Here is a 15,371-nt window from a genome sequence, read left to right as displayed (position 1 = left end):
ATTCTAAACTACTCTGAACCTATGTATCACCCTCCTCTATATCAACTAAGCGAACGGCTTGTCTGGCAAGCTGATGGACTTCCTGAGATAACTTTTTTTACTGTCTTCAATATGAGCAACACTATCCATAGATAGTTTACTGAGAGCATCGGCCACTACGTTGGCCTTGCTCGGATGATAAAGGATACTCATGTTGTAATCTTTAAAGAGCTCTAACCACCTTCTCTGATGAAGATTGAGATCTTTCTAAGAAAAGACATACTAAAGGCTCTTATGATCCGTGAAAATATCTACATAAACACCATATTGATAATGCCTCTAAATCTTCAAGGCAAATACTATGGTGGCTAACTCAAGATCATGAGTAAATAATTCTTCTCATGGGGTTTAAGCTGTCTGGAGGCGTAGGCTATAACCTTACCAAGCTGCATGAGGACACAACCCAAACTTATTCGGGATGCCTTACAATACACTATGAACCCACCTGAACCATCTTGTAATGCTAGAACTAGAGCTGAGGTGAGTCGAGTCTTCAACTCCTAAAAACTCTTCTCGTAAGGATCTGAACACTGAAACTTGACTTTTTTCTGAGTCAATCTGGACATAGAGAATGCAATATAAGAAAATCCCTTAATAAACCATCTATAATAACCAGTCAAACCCAAGAAACTCTAGATATCTGATGGAGATATAGGGCGAGGCTAGTTTCTTACTACCTCAATCTTTTAAAGATCTACTCTAATGCCATCACCAAAAATGATATGACTAAGGAATGCTACTGACCTTCGCCAAAATTCATACCTACTAAATTTGGCGAATAGCTGATGATCTCTGAGAGTCTGAAGCACTGTTCTGAGATAGTCTGCATGATCTCGTTCACTGCGGGAATAGACCAAAATATCATCTATGAAGACTATGATGAACATGTCCAAGTACTGCTTAAACACACGGTTCATCAAGTCCATGAAAGCTACTGGGCATTGGTGATACCAAAAGACATGACTAGGAATTCAAAGTGACCATACCGAGTACGGAAAGCTATTTTTAAAATGTCACATTCTATGACTCTATCTGATGATAGCCGGATCTGAGGTCTATCTTGGAGAAATAGCTAGAACCCTAAAGTTGGTCGAACAAGTCATCAATTTTGGGAAGAGGATACGTGTTCTTGACCATGAACTTATTAAGTTGATGGTAGTCTATACACATTCTGAGATAACCATCTTTCTTGCGCACGAATATACTGGAGTACCCCACGGGGACACACTGCGCATGATGAATCCCTTATCTAAGAGATCATTCAACTATTCTTTCAGGTCTCTGAGTTCTACTGGTGTCATTCTATATGGCAGAATGGATATAAGTTTAGTGTCTAGAAGAAGATTAATACAGAAGTATATTTCTCTTTCGGGAGGAATTCATGGAATATCTTTGGAAAAGACATCTGAATATTTATTCACTACTGGGACTGATTTAAGATTGGGAGTTTTGAAACTAGTGTCCTTAACTCGAACAAGATGATAGACACATCCTTTAGATATCATTTTTCATTCCCAAAGGTAGGAAACAAGCTGACTTCTGAAAGCGGATACACTACCCTTCCACTCTAGGATGGGTTCATTTGGAAACTGAAAAGAATCTATCAAGTAACACTGAAGCAAACTCCTTCCACTCAACTGACCCTGCATCATCTGTCCTTTCTGACTTCCACTGCTTAAACCAAGTATGAGCCATATCCTGCAACTGATATGTAGCTAGCTCAGTACTCTTACTAAAAATAACCTCCATTATGTTTGTAACCTTTTACACCTGATCTAGGAATTTCTGAGGGTCCTCGTCTGTCTTAGACCCAAGAAAGGATGGAGGATTCATTTAGGTGAAGTCTTGAATCCTAGCTGCAACTGAATTGGCCACTAGATTGGCCGGAATAACAGTTGGTCATTTATTCTAATTAGCGACTGACTGAGCAAGAGTACTGAATATAGCTCTAAACTTCATAGAAGAAATATGTTCGTCCAAGGGGTCTTCTTGGACAGGCTGGGTTTTTATCTTGGGAGGTATGTTCTGAAATAAGGAGAAGAAGTGGATTAGACTGAGAGATTAGATTGATATTATGCTCACTAGTACAACACGAATACTGAAAGAAGAGAAACTATTCCTAAAATATCTTATAGCCTCCTACACATAAATGTAGCGCGCAACACACCCATGTACAAGATTCTTCTAGATGCGGCTTTCAGACTTCCTAGGAATCTATTAAACCTTAGGCTTTGATACTAAGTTTGTAACACCCCAAATCTAGTACCTAGAATGCTACACGGTGCTCATGACTCTGAAGAACCACAAGCTAACCCATGACTGATATTTTTACCTATATACTACATAATATACTTAATAATGCGGACACATAATCTGAAAGTCCATAAGGTTAACCTAATTGAAGTAAAACATAACATCTAAATGGGGTATGAAATACCCAAAACAGCTGAAATAACAATCTGAACATAGTAGTCTGAAAAGCCTCTAACTGACTGAACTGTCTGAGTAAAGAGTTAATGGGACTTGTCCCCAACTAACTCCAACTAATAAACTAATTAATGAGTTAATAGGGAAATAATCATGTTCACAAAGGATGAGGACTCACTGCTAACTCTGACTACTAATTTATGGAATCTACTGATGCTCTGAAGCTCATGTCTCTGAACCTATGGTATAAGACGCCATAGCATAAATATGTCAGTACTTTGAATTTACTGGTATACGTGTGAGGTAGGCTGAATGCATGGGTTCATATGCATGAACAATATTGGCTAACTGACTAATATGAACGAGAGAATACATGCATGCATACATAGTAACTATATCTAAAATCATGATAACATAAGTATATTGATAACTAACATGACTAATGACTGAATTCTGATAACTAATAACATGAGTGCCTGTATCTAACAATCCTAAATCTGATGGAACTAGCTGAGTTCCATACTATATCTGAGTTAATTATATTTGACAGTCTTGAATTTTAAAGAACTATCTGAGTTCTTTTACTGAGACTGTAGGAGGTAGTCATCTAATCGAAATACCCCAAAGGATGCATTATAGCTGAATTGAGGTCCAATCTGTGCCCTGATTTAAAGGATGTCAATACCGTGCTAGTGGTAAGGACAATATATGAGTGACCCTAATATAATAGGTAACTCTAGTGAGAATGGTGGAAATGCTTAAATAGCAGGTTAAGCCATCTCATCTACCCTTATATAGCAGTCTATGATATCTCAACCTATGTTGGCTATATAGTTCTAGGATGCAAGAATTGCTTCTAAGAATCACATCCTCATATAACAGGTGAGTTCCCATCCTTGGGTTCACTCAGTGCTAATTTTTACTCCCATCTGAATAGACACTGAACAAGATTTACTGAATTGAACATGGATTAAGTTACTAAATTTTTTTGATTGATGGAATACTACTGGTATCTGACAATTGACTGAGTTCATGAGATCATGGAGATTTCCTAAGTCAAAGACTATGTGAAGTCTAAGGATCATAGCTTGACTGAGAGCGTTATGGAAACATGACATGGCTCTAGGCACACAGCTAATGTTTTGGGTGCAAGTACCCCCAGGACTCAATAGAAGAAAACTGACAAAGCATGACCTCCTTGAACACATCAGTAACTTCATAATCCATAATACATTTATTGAAGCATTTCATCAAACATATGATCTGCATAAACTTGTACATTCATGGGGATTTCATGATATCATGCTAGTTGGGCATTTTACTTCATCTAGGCATTTAATCAAACACATGGTAGGCATAGTATGTGTAAACAACATTGTACAACAATTAAACATCATAATCAATTCTAATTTCATCATTCTAGGGTTTAATCATAGGTTTACATGAATCTACATCTCTACTAATCAAATCCATATAAAATTTATCCCCCAACATGGAATAAAATTAAATTACTCATTATCAACATGAACAAGAGTAGCCCAATCATGAAATTCATAAAAGAAATCCATAAACTTAAACTTTGGAAAGAGATTCTTGAGGCTTCATGGACGCAAGGAGTCCATGAATGAACACTATGCATACCTGGGTTGAGTTTTTTGAAGTTCTTGAACTTGAAGAATTTGAATCTCTTAGTTCTTGAAGAAGATTTGGATTTTATTCTTGGAGATTAATGTTAGAGAGAAAATCCTAGTTTTGTTATGGTAGAAAAATAATGAATTTCTGAGCTTTGTTCAGATATAATTGGGTCTATAAATAGGTGGTAAAAGACCAAAAAGCCCCTTTTAAAATGGCATTAATTTGCTGAATCGGGACCTGCGATAGCTTGTGCGGCAATCTTCACTAGGGTGATGGTCCATCGTTTCAACAGTTGTACGTGGACTAAGAAAAAGGCTTACTACATAAGTAGCGACGGCCTGGGCGACAGTTTATCTCAAGTTCGACGGTCCGTCAACCTGCCCGTTGCACCTTATCCAGAAGGTGGCCTCACTATTTCCCTTATGACGGCCTGATCGATGGTCCATCGCTTGTCCGACGGTCCATCGGCCTCACCATCGCATCTGGGCGATTTTACTGCCTTCTGTATTTTGACCATAACTTTCTCCTCCGATGTTGGATTTTAATGAAATTGGTATAGTTGGAAAGATAATTCAATTTCTCACATGATAAAAAGTAAAAATATTAAAAATACCATATGTACAAAAGTGGATTCATCTTTCAAAGTAAGTTTCTAACATTCTTAAGATGATTTCAAGATAGGAAAAAGTATGGGGTATTATAATTTCCGACCACATAGTTGTTATTTTAAACTTTATTCTTGCTTGTATCTATTGTTTTCTCTGTCTTCACAGGTAATAGAGTTTGAAAAGAGTTCTATATTTGTTCTTTATTCTAAAAATTAGGGCTTTTTAGTTGATGATGTAAAAGAAAACTTTTAGTAGATATCTTTGAGAATGGGTTAACGATTTTGAATTTTGATACTAAAAATTAGGAATAACCCGAGAAAACCCTAGATTTTATCGCAGTTTTTCATTGACTATCATGGTATGGTTGGATGGTGTTTGTGGTATTTTTGGTATTTTGGTGGCTATTATTGGTGGTGTCGGTATTGGTGGTCTTGGTAGAGGTGTGGGTAGTCTTGGTATTGGTATTGGTGGCATTGGTGATGGTGTTGGTATTCTTGGTGTCCTTGGTGTGGGTACTAGTGGCATCGGTGGTGAGTTTGGTGGTCTTGGTGGTCATGGTAGTATTGGTATTGGTGGCATTGGTGTTGGTGTTAGTGGTCATGGTGGAATTGATGGTCTTGGTTTTGGTGGAAGTATTGGTGGTCTTGATGGCATTGGTAGTGGTGTTGGTGGTGGTCTTGGTGGTCCATCTGTTGCAATAGGTGGAACATCTATTGGGAGATATTTAATAGGTCTGTTCCAACTGATGGGTTAACTGTTGGAGTATTTATTTGTAATGTGGCATATAACAAATTATTGAAATTTGTCTTACCTTTTTTTTTAAAATATTATGCAGACATCAAATGTAATGTATTTTTTGTTTTTTCTGTTTTTTGTAGTTAAAAGATGTCTGTCAAAAGAAAAGAAACTGAAAGTGGATCAACTTTTGACCACCTAACAAAAAAGGCTCGGGTACAGATGGATTCAGAGGAACTTCTTGAAAAATCTCACTCGGAGAAAATTAATACTGAGAAAAGTTATGAAAAGGGAGGTGGATAAGGTTATATAGAGGCTAGTGAGAAAAATAAAAGTGAGGATAAATAAAAAGATAAACAAGATGATAATGCATCACCAATGGGGCATAAATTAAGATCGAAATCCCCGCATGGGGCTGTCAAGACTATTTGTATTGACATACTTCAAGTTGCGATGCCGATAGATGACCCTGCAAAACTGACTAGTGATGTTGCACTTAAATGTCAGTTGGGGAATCCTTTTGATGACTTTAGGAATTTTATGAATAATGAAAACTAGACGAACTTTTTAAGAAGAGCTGCTTTGGACGCTTTCTTAATCTGCATGAGGATCATACTGCCCATTTTCAGATAAGCATGGTATATGGTCTTCTCAAGTACAGGATTAAGTATGTGGGGGATGATAAAGTTTTAATGGAGGGGGGCCAAAAGATAGATGAAATCTAGATTAACTACTGTGGCATGCTAGTTTGTTTAGGCTTGAAAGAGTTTACCATAGTGACATGCTTGAGATGCGATCATCCAGAAGATCCTCTCATCAAGAAAACATCCCATGAAAGGTCCAAGGCAAGAAGGACAACCAAAATATTACCATCAAATAGACGGAAGGCATTATTCAATCAACCACCCACCAAAACCAACAAATGTAAAGAAAAATAGATGGGTTGTTGGACATAGCTACAAAGCGGCGGATTTGATAGAAGATCTTATGGATAAAACCATACCAAATAAGTACAGGGATCAATTGTGCTTAGTTTGGTTTGCCGATTACGTTATATTGGCAAGAGACATCAAGAAAGTCATAAAAGATGATTTGTTAGCATTTATTGAGGATTTTGAGAAATTCAATGATTATCCCTGCGGAGCTACAACTTGACTGTCAAATATTTACTAATAATTCTATCCCCAAAGATGATCACATTATATGGCTTTCCTTAGGCTTTCATGGTAAATTTAATCACTATTTGTTTACTCATCCATTATCTTATATTGAATAATTATTATGAATTTTTTTGCTTGCTTCCTATTTACATATTTTAGGCTGAGGCATTTGAAGTCATTCCTCCCCTTCGAAAGTAGGTCAAGGATTACTCGGATGAATTTTGCCATCCAAGGATCCTTAGAAGGTTAGCTACAAAAAGCAGCATAAGAATTCAGGAGGATGGTCTCTTTAACCCTACGGATGATTTAGTACGTCTTCTTTCAAGTAAAATAATTTGACTCAAAGAAAGATATTGAAATAGATATTTCATCGGTTGCAACAGCTGGGTCATCTGTTGCAACAGATTACCCGTCCACTAAAACTAATGTAGCAGATCAATAATTTGTTGCGATAGATAATCCATATTTTATAACAGATTAACCATTTGCTACTCTGGTTCTTTGAACCTGACTCAATAGATTACCTATCTACTGCAAGTTATGCAACAGATGGACAATCTGATGTAATATATTATAAATCTGTTACGACATATAGATCAGTTATTGTGGCAAATAGATCCTTTATTGCATATTTTAACAGTGTTAATATGTAACCCAACTAACTGTAAATTATTATTATATGATTTAAATATATCTGTCTTTTTGTATAGGTTTTGCACCCTTGGATCGTACCTACTGAGCAGGAGTTGGATTTGACTTCTTTTATTACTCTAGGTCTTGTTGATACAATAGAAGACCCAATGGTGGAGTTAATAAAGAAGGAATTGGCTGGAGAAATAGCCATAAGAAGAGTAGTTAGGCAAGGTCAGCCTAATGTTAAAGCTCTTCATAACCAATCTACTGCTACAAATTCGGGTGCTTCTTCTGGGGGTATTGTTGGTGGAGCTGTTGATGATGGTGGTATCCATCCTGATTCTAATGCTACTGCCAATCATGATGATTAGCATGTTGATGCTCAAGAAAAAATAAATATATTTGAAACCACACGTTACATAATTCCCTTTCACCCTTATACCAGTCTCTCCTACCCTTACAGTGGTCCCTCTCACCCGTTTTCACCCTTATGTTCATATTGTAAATACAAAGTATACAAAGATAGACAGGATAAACTCCTTGAAAAACTAGAGGCTATCACTGAAGCTATTGAGGAATTAAAATCTAAGAGGGGTGTCATACCATCCAAGAAGGTGAGGGAGCCATACACTCCTACAGGACAAAAGAAAAATTATCCAAATACTCTCCAGTCTAAAAACAAAAAAAATTGCAACTCCTCCCTCTCTAAAAGTTATTGAAGTTTAGGGTCCACTGAAGAAGGTGGACATATACGTGGCACTTGGCAATGAAGAGAAGAAGGAACTGCGAAAGACCACGCATGCCAAGAAGAAGAAATCTATACAAAAATACACCATGCATACGTTTGACGCCCAATACTTCAAGATAATGACAAATATACGTGAGTGGTATGTGGACAAGGTAAGTTTACTTTTCCTAAACTAGCCTTCTAATCTACTCCATGAAGAAGAAGCTACGCAAAAAATGTGTAATCTGTTGCAATATCTGGGTATTCTGGTGCAACTGGTGGTGGTTCAGTTGCAATAAATTTACATAAGTTGCATTAGCTAGGTAATCTGTGAATAGATTTAGAGAACCCTCTGCAATAGATGGACCATCCATCGCATCTTCCCACTATATTTTTCTTCTTTATAATTACTAACTTATTTAAAAATTGTCTTCTTATATCACAGTATATTGATGAAATTCTCTGCCTTATGAGAGGTAGGAAATTAGTGTACCTGGATGCTTATGATATTGTCGATATGATAATGTACCTCAACTACTACAACAATTTCAAGAATAGGTACAATGAGCTCACTAGGCCAGCTAAAACTCCTAGTCACCCAGGATTTGATTGGTTAGTTTCTACATAAAAATGGGAAAAAGATATGATTAACTATATTAGAGGGAAGAGGCCATATCCACATGGCAACAGATAGACCAAGGCAAAGAGAATTCTTGTAGTCATAAACATGAAAGTCATATATTTTCTCTCTATTGAGATACGTCTCGAGGAGGGAAAGATTATGGTTTATGACTGCAACTTACTAGTCTTCGATGACTGTAATTTTTTTACCCACATGCAGCTACTGTTGGAGTTATTCCCCAGCTTTTTGAGGCAGAGTAAACTGATGGATCATTTGCCAGCGGAAGTGTTGAAGAAGAAAGCATGAGATTTTAAAGGTCTAAATATGGACATAGACCTTCAAAAAAATAAATCGGTGCAGGTCGTACGCGCTTGCATACATCGAATGTTTCCTCACCGACACAAAAATGGCTGGTCTATGCGACACCATTGTAGAAAAGATGAAAGAGACCTGGGCTTATGGGTTACTAACTAGATGCTTGGATCCTGTGTATAAAGAAGATGTACAGAGAGAAACACCATAACAATTTTTTATTTTAAGCCACTTCACTTTACATGTAGTGGCAATTTTTTATGTTTAACAAAAGTTGAATTTTTTATAATGCAATAGATTGTCTATCTGTTGTAAAAAATAGTATATCTATTGTGACAGATTGATTATCTGTTGAAATGGGTTGGTCATCTATTGCATTATGCAGATGCTTCTCAGTCTATCTATCACAATAGATATATAATTTATTACAACATATTATCTATCTGTTGCAACTGATAGGTAATCTATTAGAACAAATCAAAACAGTAAAAAGGCCTATTTGATAATTTCCAACAGATGACCTACATGTTGTAATATATTTCTAAATTAGTTTGATAAATTCCAACAGATATGTCGTCTGTTGCAATAGATGTATTATTTGTTGCGATGTTTGAATCTAGTATTCCATTTTAATTAATAAGTTCAAAACTAAGAATTAAATTATATTCATAGAAAATATAAAATAAATCAAATCCTTCAAAAATTACATGAAATAAATCAATAAATAAATGAAATGTAAAAAAAATTATTATGGGTACAAATGATCTACTCTACAAACAAATCAACAATTTAACCATTGGTGCTAACAATTCCCAAAGAGAGATTATTACTTTGACAGACTCAAGCTATAAAGATCTACTCAATATGGACAAGTTGTTCTTCATCCAGTGCTACAAAATTCAGCTTTGATCGTTGTGGATCTTTAATGTCGCTTGCGTACGGTTTCTGGCTTTTGCTTCTCCGTGTTTCCATAAAAGAGTAGTATATTATTTTTGAAGTAATCCGACATCAAGTCCATAATTTGGTACTTATAATCCATCGCTCAAATACTCAGCGTAAGCAACAATAAAAAGACCGCAATCCCTACTTTTTAAAAAGATGGATAATCCATATCTTGTAATTAATGTAAGCGTTGTGAAATTTCTGAAATAAAACTAAATCATGATACTTACAGGCTACCAATGGGTTGTTGAGCAATTCCTTCAAAATATTCTACATCAAATGAATTACCCATTTTATCCTGTTATGCTTCAATTTTTGATCAATTAGTACGAACCTTTTTATCCAAAAAGCCACTTATATCAAGGTAAGTAGGCAATATTTTGGCCAGATTTCTCGTTATCTTATTTGAATAATTAGATTTCCCAGTCAGTCTCTAGACAGTATTTCCTTTCTAATGAATCCCAACCATCATATTAAAAATACTGTTAACCTGTCTTCTCAAGCAACCCAGATTGCTAATATTGAAAATGATCTTCAAAACTGGAGTATTCTAGAAGAACCTTTTAAAACGATTTATCAGATCGGTAAATTTAGTTTTTTAAAAAAACATAACATCAAGACCTCTGAGTCTACTATCGCCATTAATAATTCTTTGGAAATTATCCATTTACTAAATGAACTTGACCTAAACCGATTTAAAAGTCAGTTTAATTATCTTCATGTTAGTCTTGTTCAAGTGGCTATTAAGCCACTTTTTAGGCAGGGTCTTGATATCCCAGTCTGTGCTATCCTCAGAGATTCCCATCTATTGAACTTTAACGATTCACTCTTAGGAGTAATTCAAAGTAACCTAGCCGATGGCCCGGTATACTTTAATTGCTACCCTAATTTCTCAGTAGATATTAATGATCCTAACATCATTGATGTTTTAACACTTAATGTTAAGACAAAAAACATGAAAAGTAAGGATAATACTAGGGAAATAGCAATAATATACAGAGTATATTATCGACTTATGGGTATGACCCTAGCTCCCAAAGCTAGAATTACAAGCCCTAGGGGCGTTACTACCCTCATGGAGGCAAACAAAGACAGAAGCAATATCTTTGTTCCTAAGGCTCTCCTCTGGAATGATATCATGCATAACAATGAGTGGCACTTTGATGCTATCACTCAACCTCTCCCTACCTATCCAGAAAAATCTCAGATCGAACGGGTTATCCAGCATCCTGACGGATCCATTGATCTAAAATTCCTAGGTTTTGAAGCCTCTAGACATTCTTCATTCCGACGATCTGTCTCACACAGAGCTTCTACCTCAAGAAACCCTGAGGGAAGTGAGGACAATGATACTGACAAGGGAAAAGTTAAAGGAGTTGACTTCTCTAGTCCTGTTCCCAAAGTTTATTACCAGCAACATACTCGGGTCCAGGAAGACCTAGAACCCGAGAATCCCTATGATCCAGGTAGCCCTACTGCCTCGGATATGGAACCTCCCCCCACCATACCTCGTCAAAAAATTAGAACGGACCCAGGATTAGAGGTCATCAAATCCAATGATGAGTATACTCCAGACCTCAAAGCCCTTGAGGTTCGCTGGTACTTTCTAAAAGACGCAATAAAAAGAAAATGGTACACCAGTACTTATTCTACAGAGCAGCAAAAAGAATTTGGTCGGCTATGGATAGCTGATATGAAAAGACTTCGATGTGACATCAAATTCTTCAGATGGTTTGAATTCACTGGGAGAATGGAAAACCAAAATGAATCCCTTCACGTTATCATTAATAAATGGTATACGCAGAGTAACAAAATAGTTGAATCCGTTACTCTTCCCCTTGAAGGGATAAAAATTCCTCATTCTAATGAGATCCTCAATGCTTCACCCTTTAAGAAGAAGCATGATAGACCCCTATCAGCCCCCATCAATAGAGACCTAGATAGGATAGTTGAACAAAACAACTATACTAATCAGGTCCTTCATACTATCTCCTAGCAAATAGGAGATACTAAGAGCTCGATGCTTCCTTTCAGCTCACCTACTCCTGAGAAAAGCATTTCGGGCCCTAATCTCATTACCAATCCCATATTTAAAATCCCTGAATTCCAAAAAGAGAAATTCCCTAATCTCAGCGATGACTTTAAGGTTTTGGGAAAAATCTTAGAGCAAATCAATGAGAAACTCTCTAAATTCAAAATTTCTGAGAAAGGCGAGACCAGCAGCCAAAAGGACTCCCTTTCCAAACTCACCCATGAACATTTTTCTACTAAGAAAAACTATTACAAACGACCCTCTCCTCCAGACGTCCAGTTTGAAGAAAACCCTTACCTCTCCACTTCTAACCATGATGGTAGAGGAATAACTGAATGGAATGTTGACGGTTAGGCTGAACACCAAATCTATAACAAACTCCATGAAATGGGCGTTGCCATCACAGCTTACAAAATTAAAGGGGCTTCTGACAAAGAGGCAGCCACAATGATCGTAGCAGGCTTCACTAGTATGATAAAACACTGGTGGGATAACTATTTCACAGATGACGTTAAAAGCCTTATATATGAGGCCACGGCTATGGAAACGGTCGTTGTCAAAAGTGAAAATGGGCAAGAAAAACTTGAGCAGGTCGCAAAAGAAGACGCATGTGCTACCCTCCTATATCATATAGCTAGATATTTTATAGGTGAACCCAAATTATTTCAAGATAGGAGTTTAGAAATCCTTAACAATCTCACCTGCAAAGATTTAGCTGACTTTAGATGGTATAAAGAGACCTTCTTGGTCAAAATCATGATTAGACCTGACTGCAACAATGACTTTTGGAAAGAACGTTTCATTAGTGGTCTTCCTCCTCTGTTCGCAAATAAGGTTAGGACCAAAATCAAAGATAGATTCGAAGGGAAAATCCCCTACGGAATTTTAACTTATGGGGATATAATAAGCTTCATCACCACCGTAGGGATAGACCTCTGCACCGACCTTAAGCTTAAGAAACAACTTAAGAAGACAACACTTCCAAATATGGGCTAGGAACCTTCTGCCAAGATTTCGGTTTCACATATCTATCCTCTCCTTCCAATAAGAAACATAGGAGAAAATCCTATAAGTCTCATAAAAAATCCAAACCTAGAAAGGAGTCCTTCAAAAGGGAATCTTACAAAACTAGTAGGAAAACTAGGAAAAAATTCTCTACAAATAAAGATGCTTGCTGGACTTATGGTAAAACGGGCCATAGAGCTAAGGATTGTAAGTCTGGTAAGAAAAATAAGATCAACCAATTAGGTCTCTCTGAAGAAACCAAAGAGAAATTATTCTCAATAATGGAAGACTCATCAGATTCTTCCGGCTCTCTCAGCTCCTCTAGTGACGACTATAGCAATGAGGAATTTATCAACGCCGCCTATGAGTCCGATCAATCCCAGTCTGGCCAAGATTACATTTGTAACGGCACCTTTTGTACTTGTACAAAAAAGACCGTTAATGTTATTTCTGGAAATCCCAAAGAAATCTTGTTTGACATCATAGAGCACATCCATGATGAGGAGACTAGAAATAAATACCTTCTAGAACTCAAAAGGATGATGCTCTCTCATGAAGAGAAGCCTCACAAATCCATCGTTCAGCCTTTTAGCATGAAACAGGTTATGTCTCGATTCGACAAACCAGTCGAACCATCTATAGCTGATCTTAAAGGTGAAATTTCCACCCTCAAAGCAGAAATCAGAGACTTAAAAATCAGACTTGATCGGGTAGAACTCAACATTCTTACCGAACAAGTCTTAAAGAATGTCTCCTCAACAGAATCTCCCAAGGATTCCCTAATAATCAGTGATCATATTTCAAATGATCATCTTAAGGAACCCAACTCCTTCCCAGGCTTCATTTCTCCCTCTACCTCCGATGCTGCCATCACAGCCATTAAAGCTTACAGCGAATATATCGCCGTAAAAATTGTAGTTGATAAAGACTTCGTTCTTAACAGAGTTGCCCTCTTTGATACAAGCGCCGACAGCAATTGTATCGTCAAAGGACTTATACCCACTAAATATCTACACAAAAGCACCTCTCGTCTCTACTCTTCCACCGGAAAAAAGATGCAAATCGATTACAAGCTTTCCAAAGCCCATATCTGTAACAATGGAATTTGTCTTGTTAATGATTTCGTCATCACTGAAGGTATCACGGAAGATATCATTCTAGGAATACCTTTTATTAATCAAATTCGACCTTACACTAGTGATTTTGATGGAATTCACACAACGATTTTAAATCAAAATCTGTTCTTCCCTTTATTACGGCCTCTCTCTCATGAAGAAGGCACCCTTATTAAAGAAAGGACTGCTTTTAAAATCAACAGACTCTCTTCACATATTGGTTTTCTTAAACAAGAAATTCAAATAAAGAAAATCGAACAACTTTTAAAAACCCTGCAGATGGTAAACAAAATTATCAATCTCCAAAAGACTTTTGAGGAAGAAATTTGTTCAGAATTTCCTAATGCCTTTTGGGAAAGAAAAAGACATCCAGTAGAACTTCCTTACATTACTGGTTTCAACGAACAGGCCATCCCTACTAAGGCCAGGCCCATCCAAATGAACCAGGAAATGATGGAAATCTGTAAGGACGAAATTAACCATTTGCTAAAAAATGGTATCATCAGAACCTCAAATTCTTCTTAGAGTTGCTCTGCCTTCTACGTCAATAACAGTGCCGAAAAGGAGCGAGGAACTCCCAGGCTCGTAATAAATTACAAGCCTTTGAATGCGGTCCTAAAATGGATCAGGCATCCAATCCCTAACAAAAGGGATCTTTTGAAAAGAACTTTCAAAGCCCACCTTTACAGTAAGTTTGATATAAAGTTAGGATTCTGGCAGATTCAAATAGCTAAAAAGGATAAATACAAGACGGCCTTCAATGTCCCTTTTGGGCATTATGAATGGAATGTTTTACCTTTCAGTCTTAAAAATGCTCCCTCAGAATTTCAAAACATCATGAACAAGATCTTTAATCCTTATAGTCACATGTCGATTGTTTATATTGATGATGTGCTAATTTTCTCAGAAAATATTGATTCCCATTTTAAACATCTCAACACTTTCTTTAAGATTGTTAAGTTTAATGGTTTAGTCATAAGTACTAAGAAAATGAAGCTCTTTCAGACCTCCATAAGATTCTTAGGGCATGATCTTTATCAAGGTAGTTATAAACCTATCTGTAGGGCCATAGAGTTCTCCTCCAAATTCCCTAATGAAATTAATGATAAAACCCAACTTCAAAGATTCTTAGGAAGTCTTAACTATGTAGCAGACTTCATCCCTAACATTAGACAAGTCTGCAAACCTCTTTACAAACGACTTAAAAAGAACCCAGTCCCTTGGAGTTCTGAGCAAACTAATGCTGTCATCAAAATAAAGGAATTAGTCAAGAACCTTCCCTGCCTAGGAATTCCTAATCCTGAAGCCTTTATGATTGTTGAAACTGATGCTTCGGATATTGGTTATGGAGGTATATTGAAACAAAAGGAGAATACTAT

General features: G+C 36.8%; 1 protein-coding gene across 1 annotated transcript; it reads left to right on the top strand.

The window, feature by feature from the left end:
* Positions 1-5,064: 5,064 nt before the first annotated feature.
* On the top strand, positions 5,065-8,892 carry LOC107865376. The gene is made up of 4 exons (XM_047408341.1): positions 5,065-5,266; positions 6,074-6,099; positions 7,964-8,137; positions 8,806-8,892. Exons 1-4 carry the CDS (start codon positions 5,065-5,067, stop codon positions 8,890-8,892), a joined length of 489 nt encoding a protein of 162 aa, XP_047264297.1.
* The last annotated feature ends 6,479 nt before the right edge of the window (positions 8,893-15,371 follow it).

Source organism: Capsicum annuum, chromosome 3, assembly GCF_002878395.1.
Source record: "Capsicum annuum cultivar UCD-10X-F1 chromosome 3, UCD10Xv1.1, whole genome shotgun sequence".
NCBI lineage: Eukaryota > Viridiplantae > Streptophyta > Magnoliopsida > Solanales > Solanaceae > Capsicum > Capsicum annuum.
This window is presented reverse-complemented; position numbering and strand designations above follow the sequence as displayed.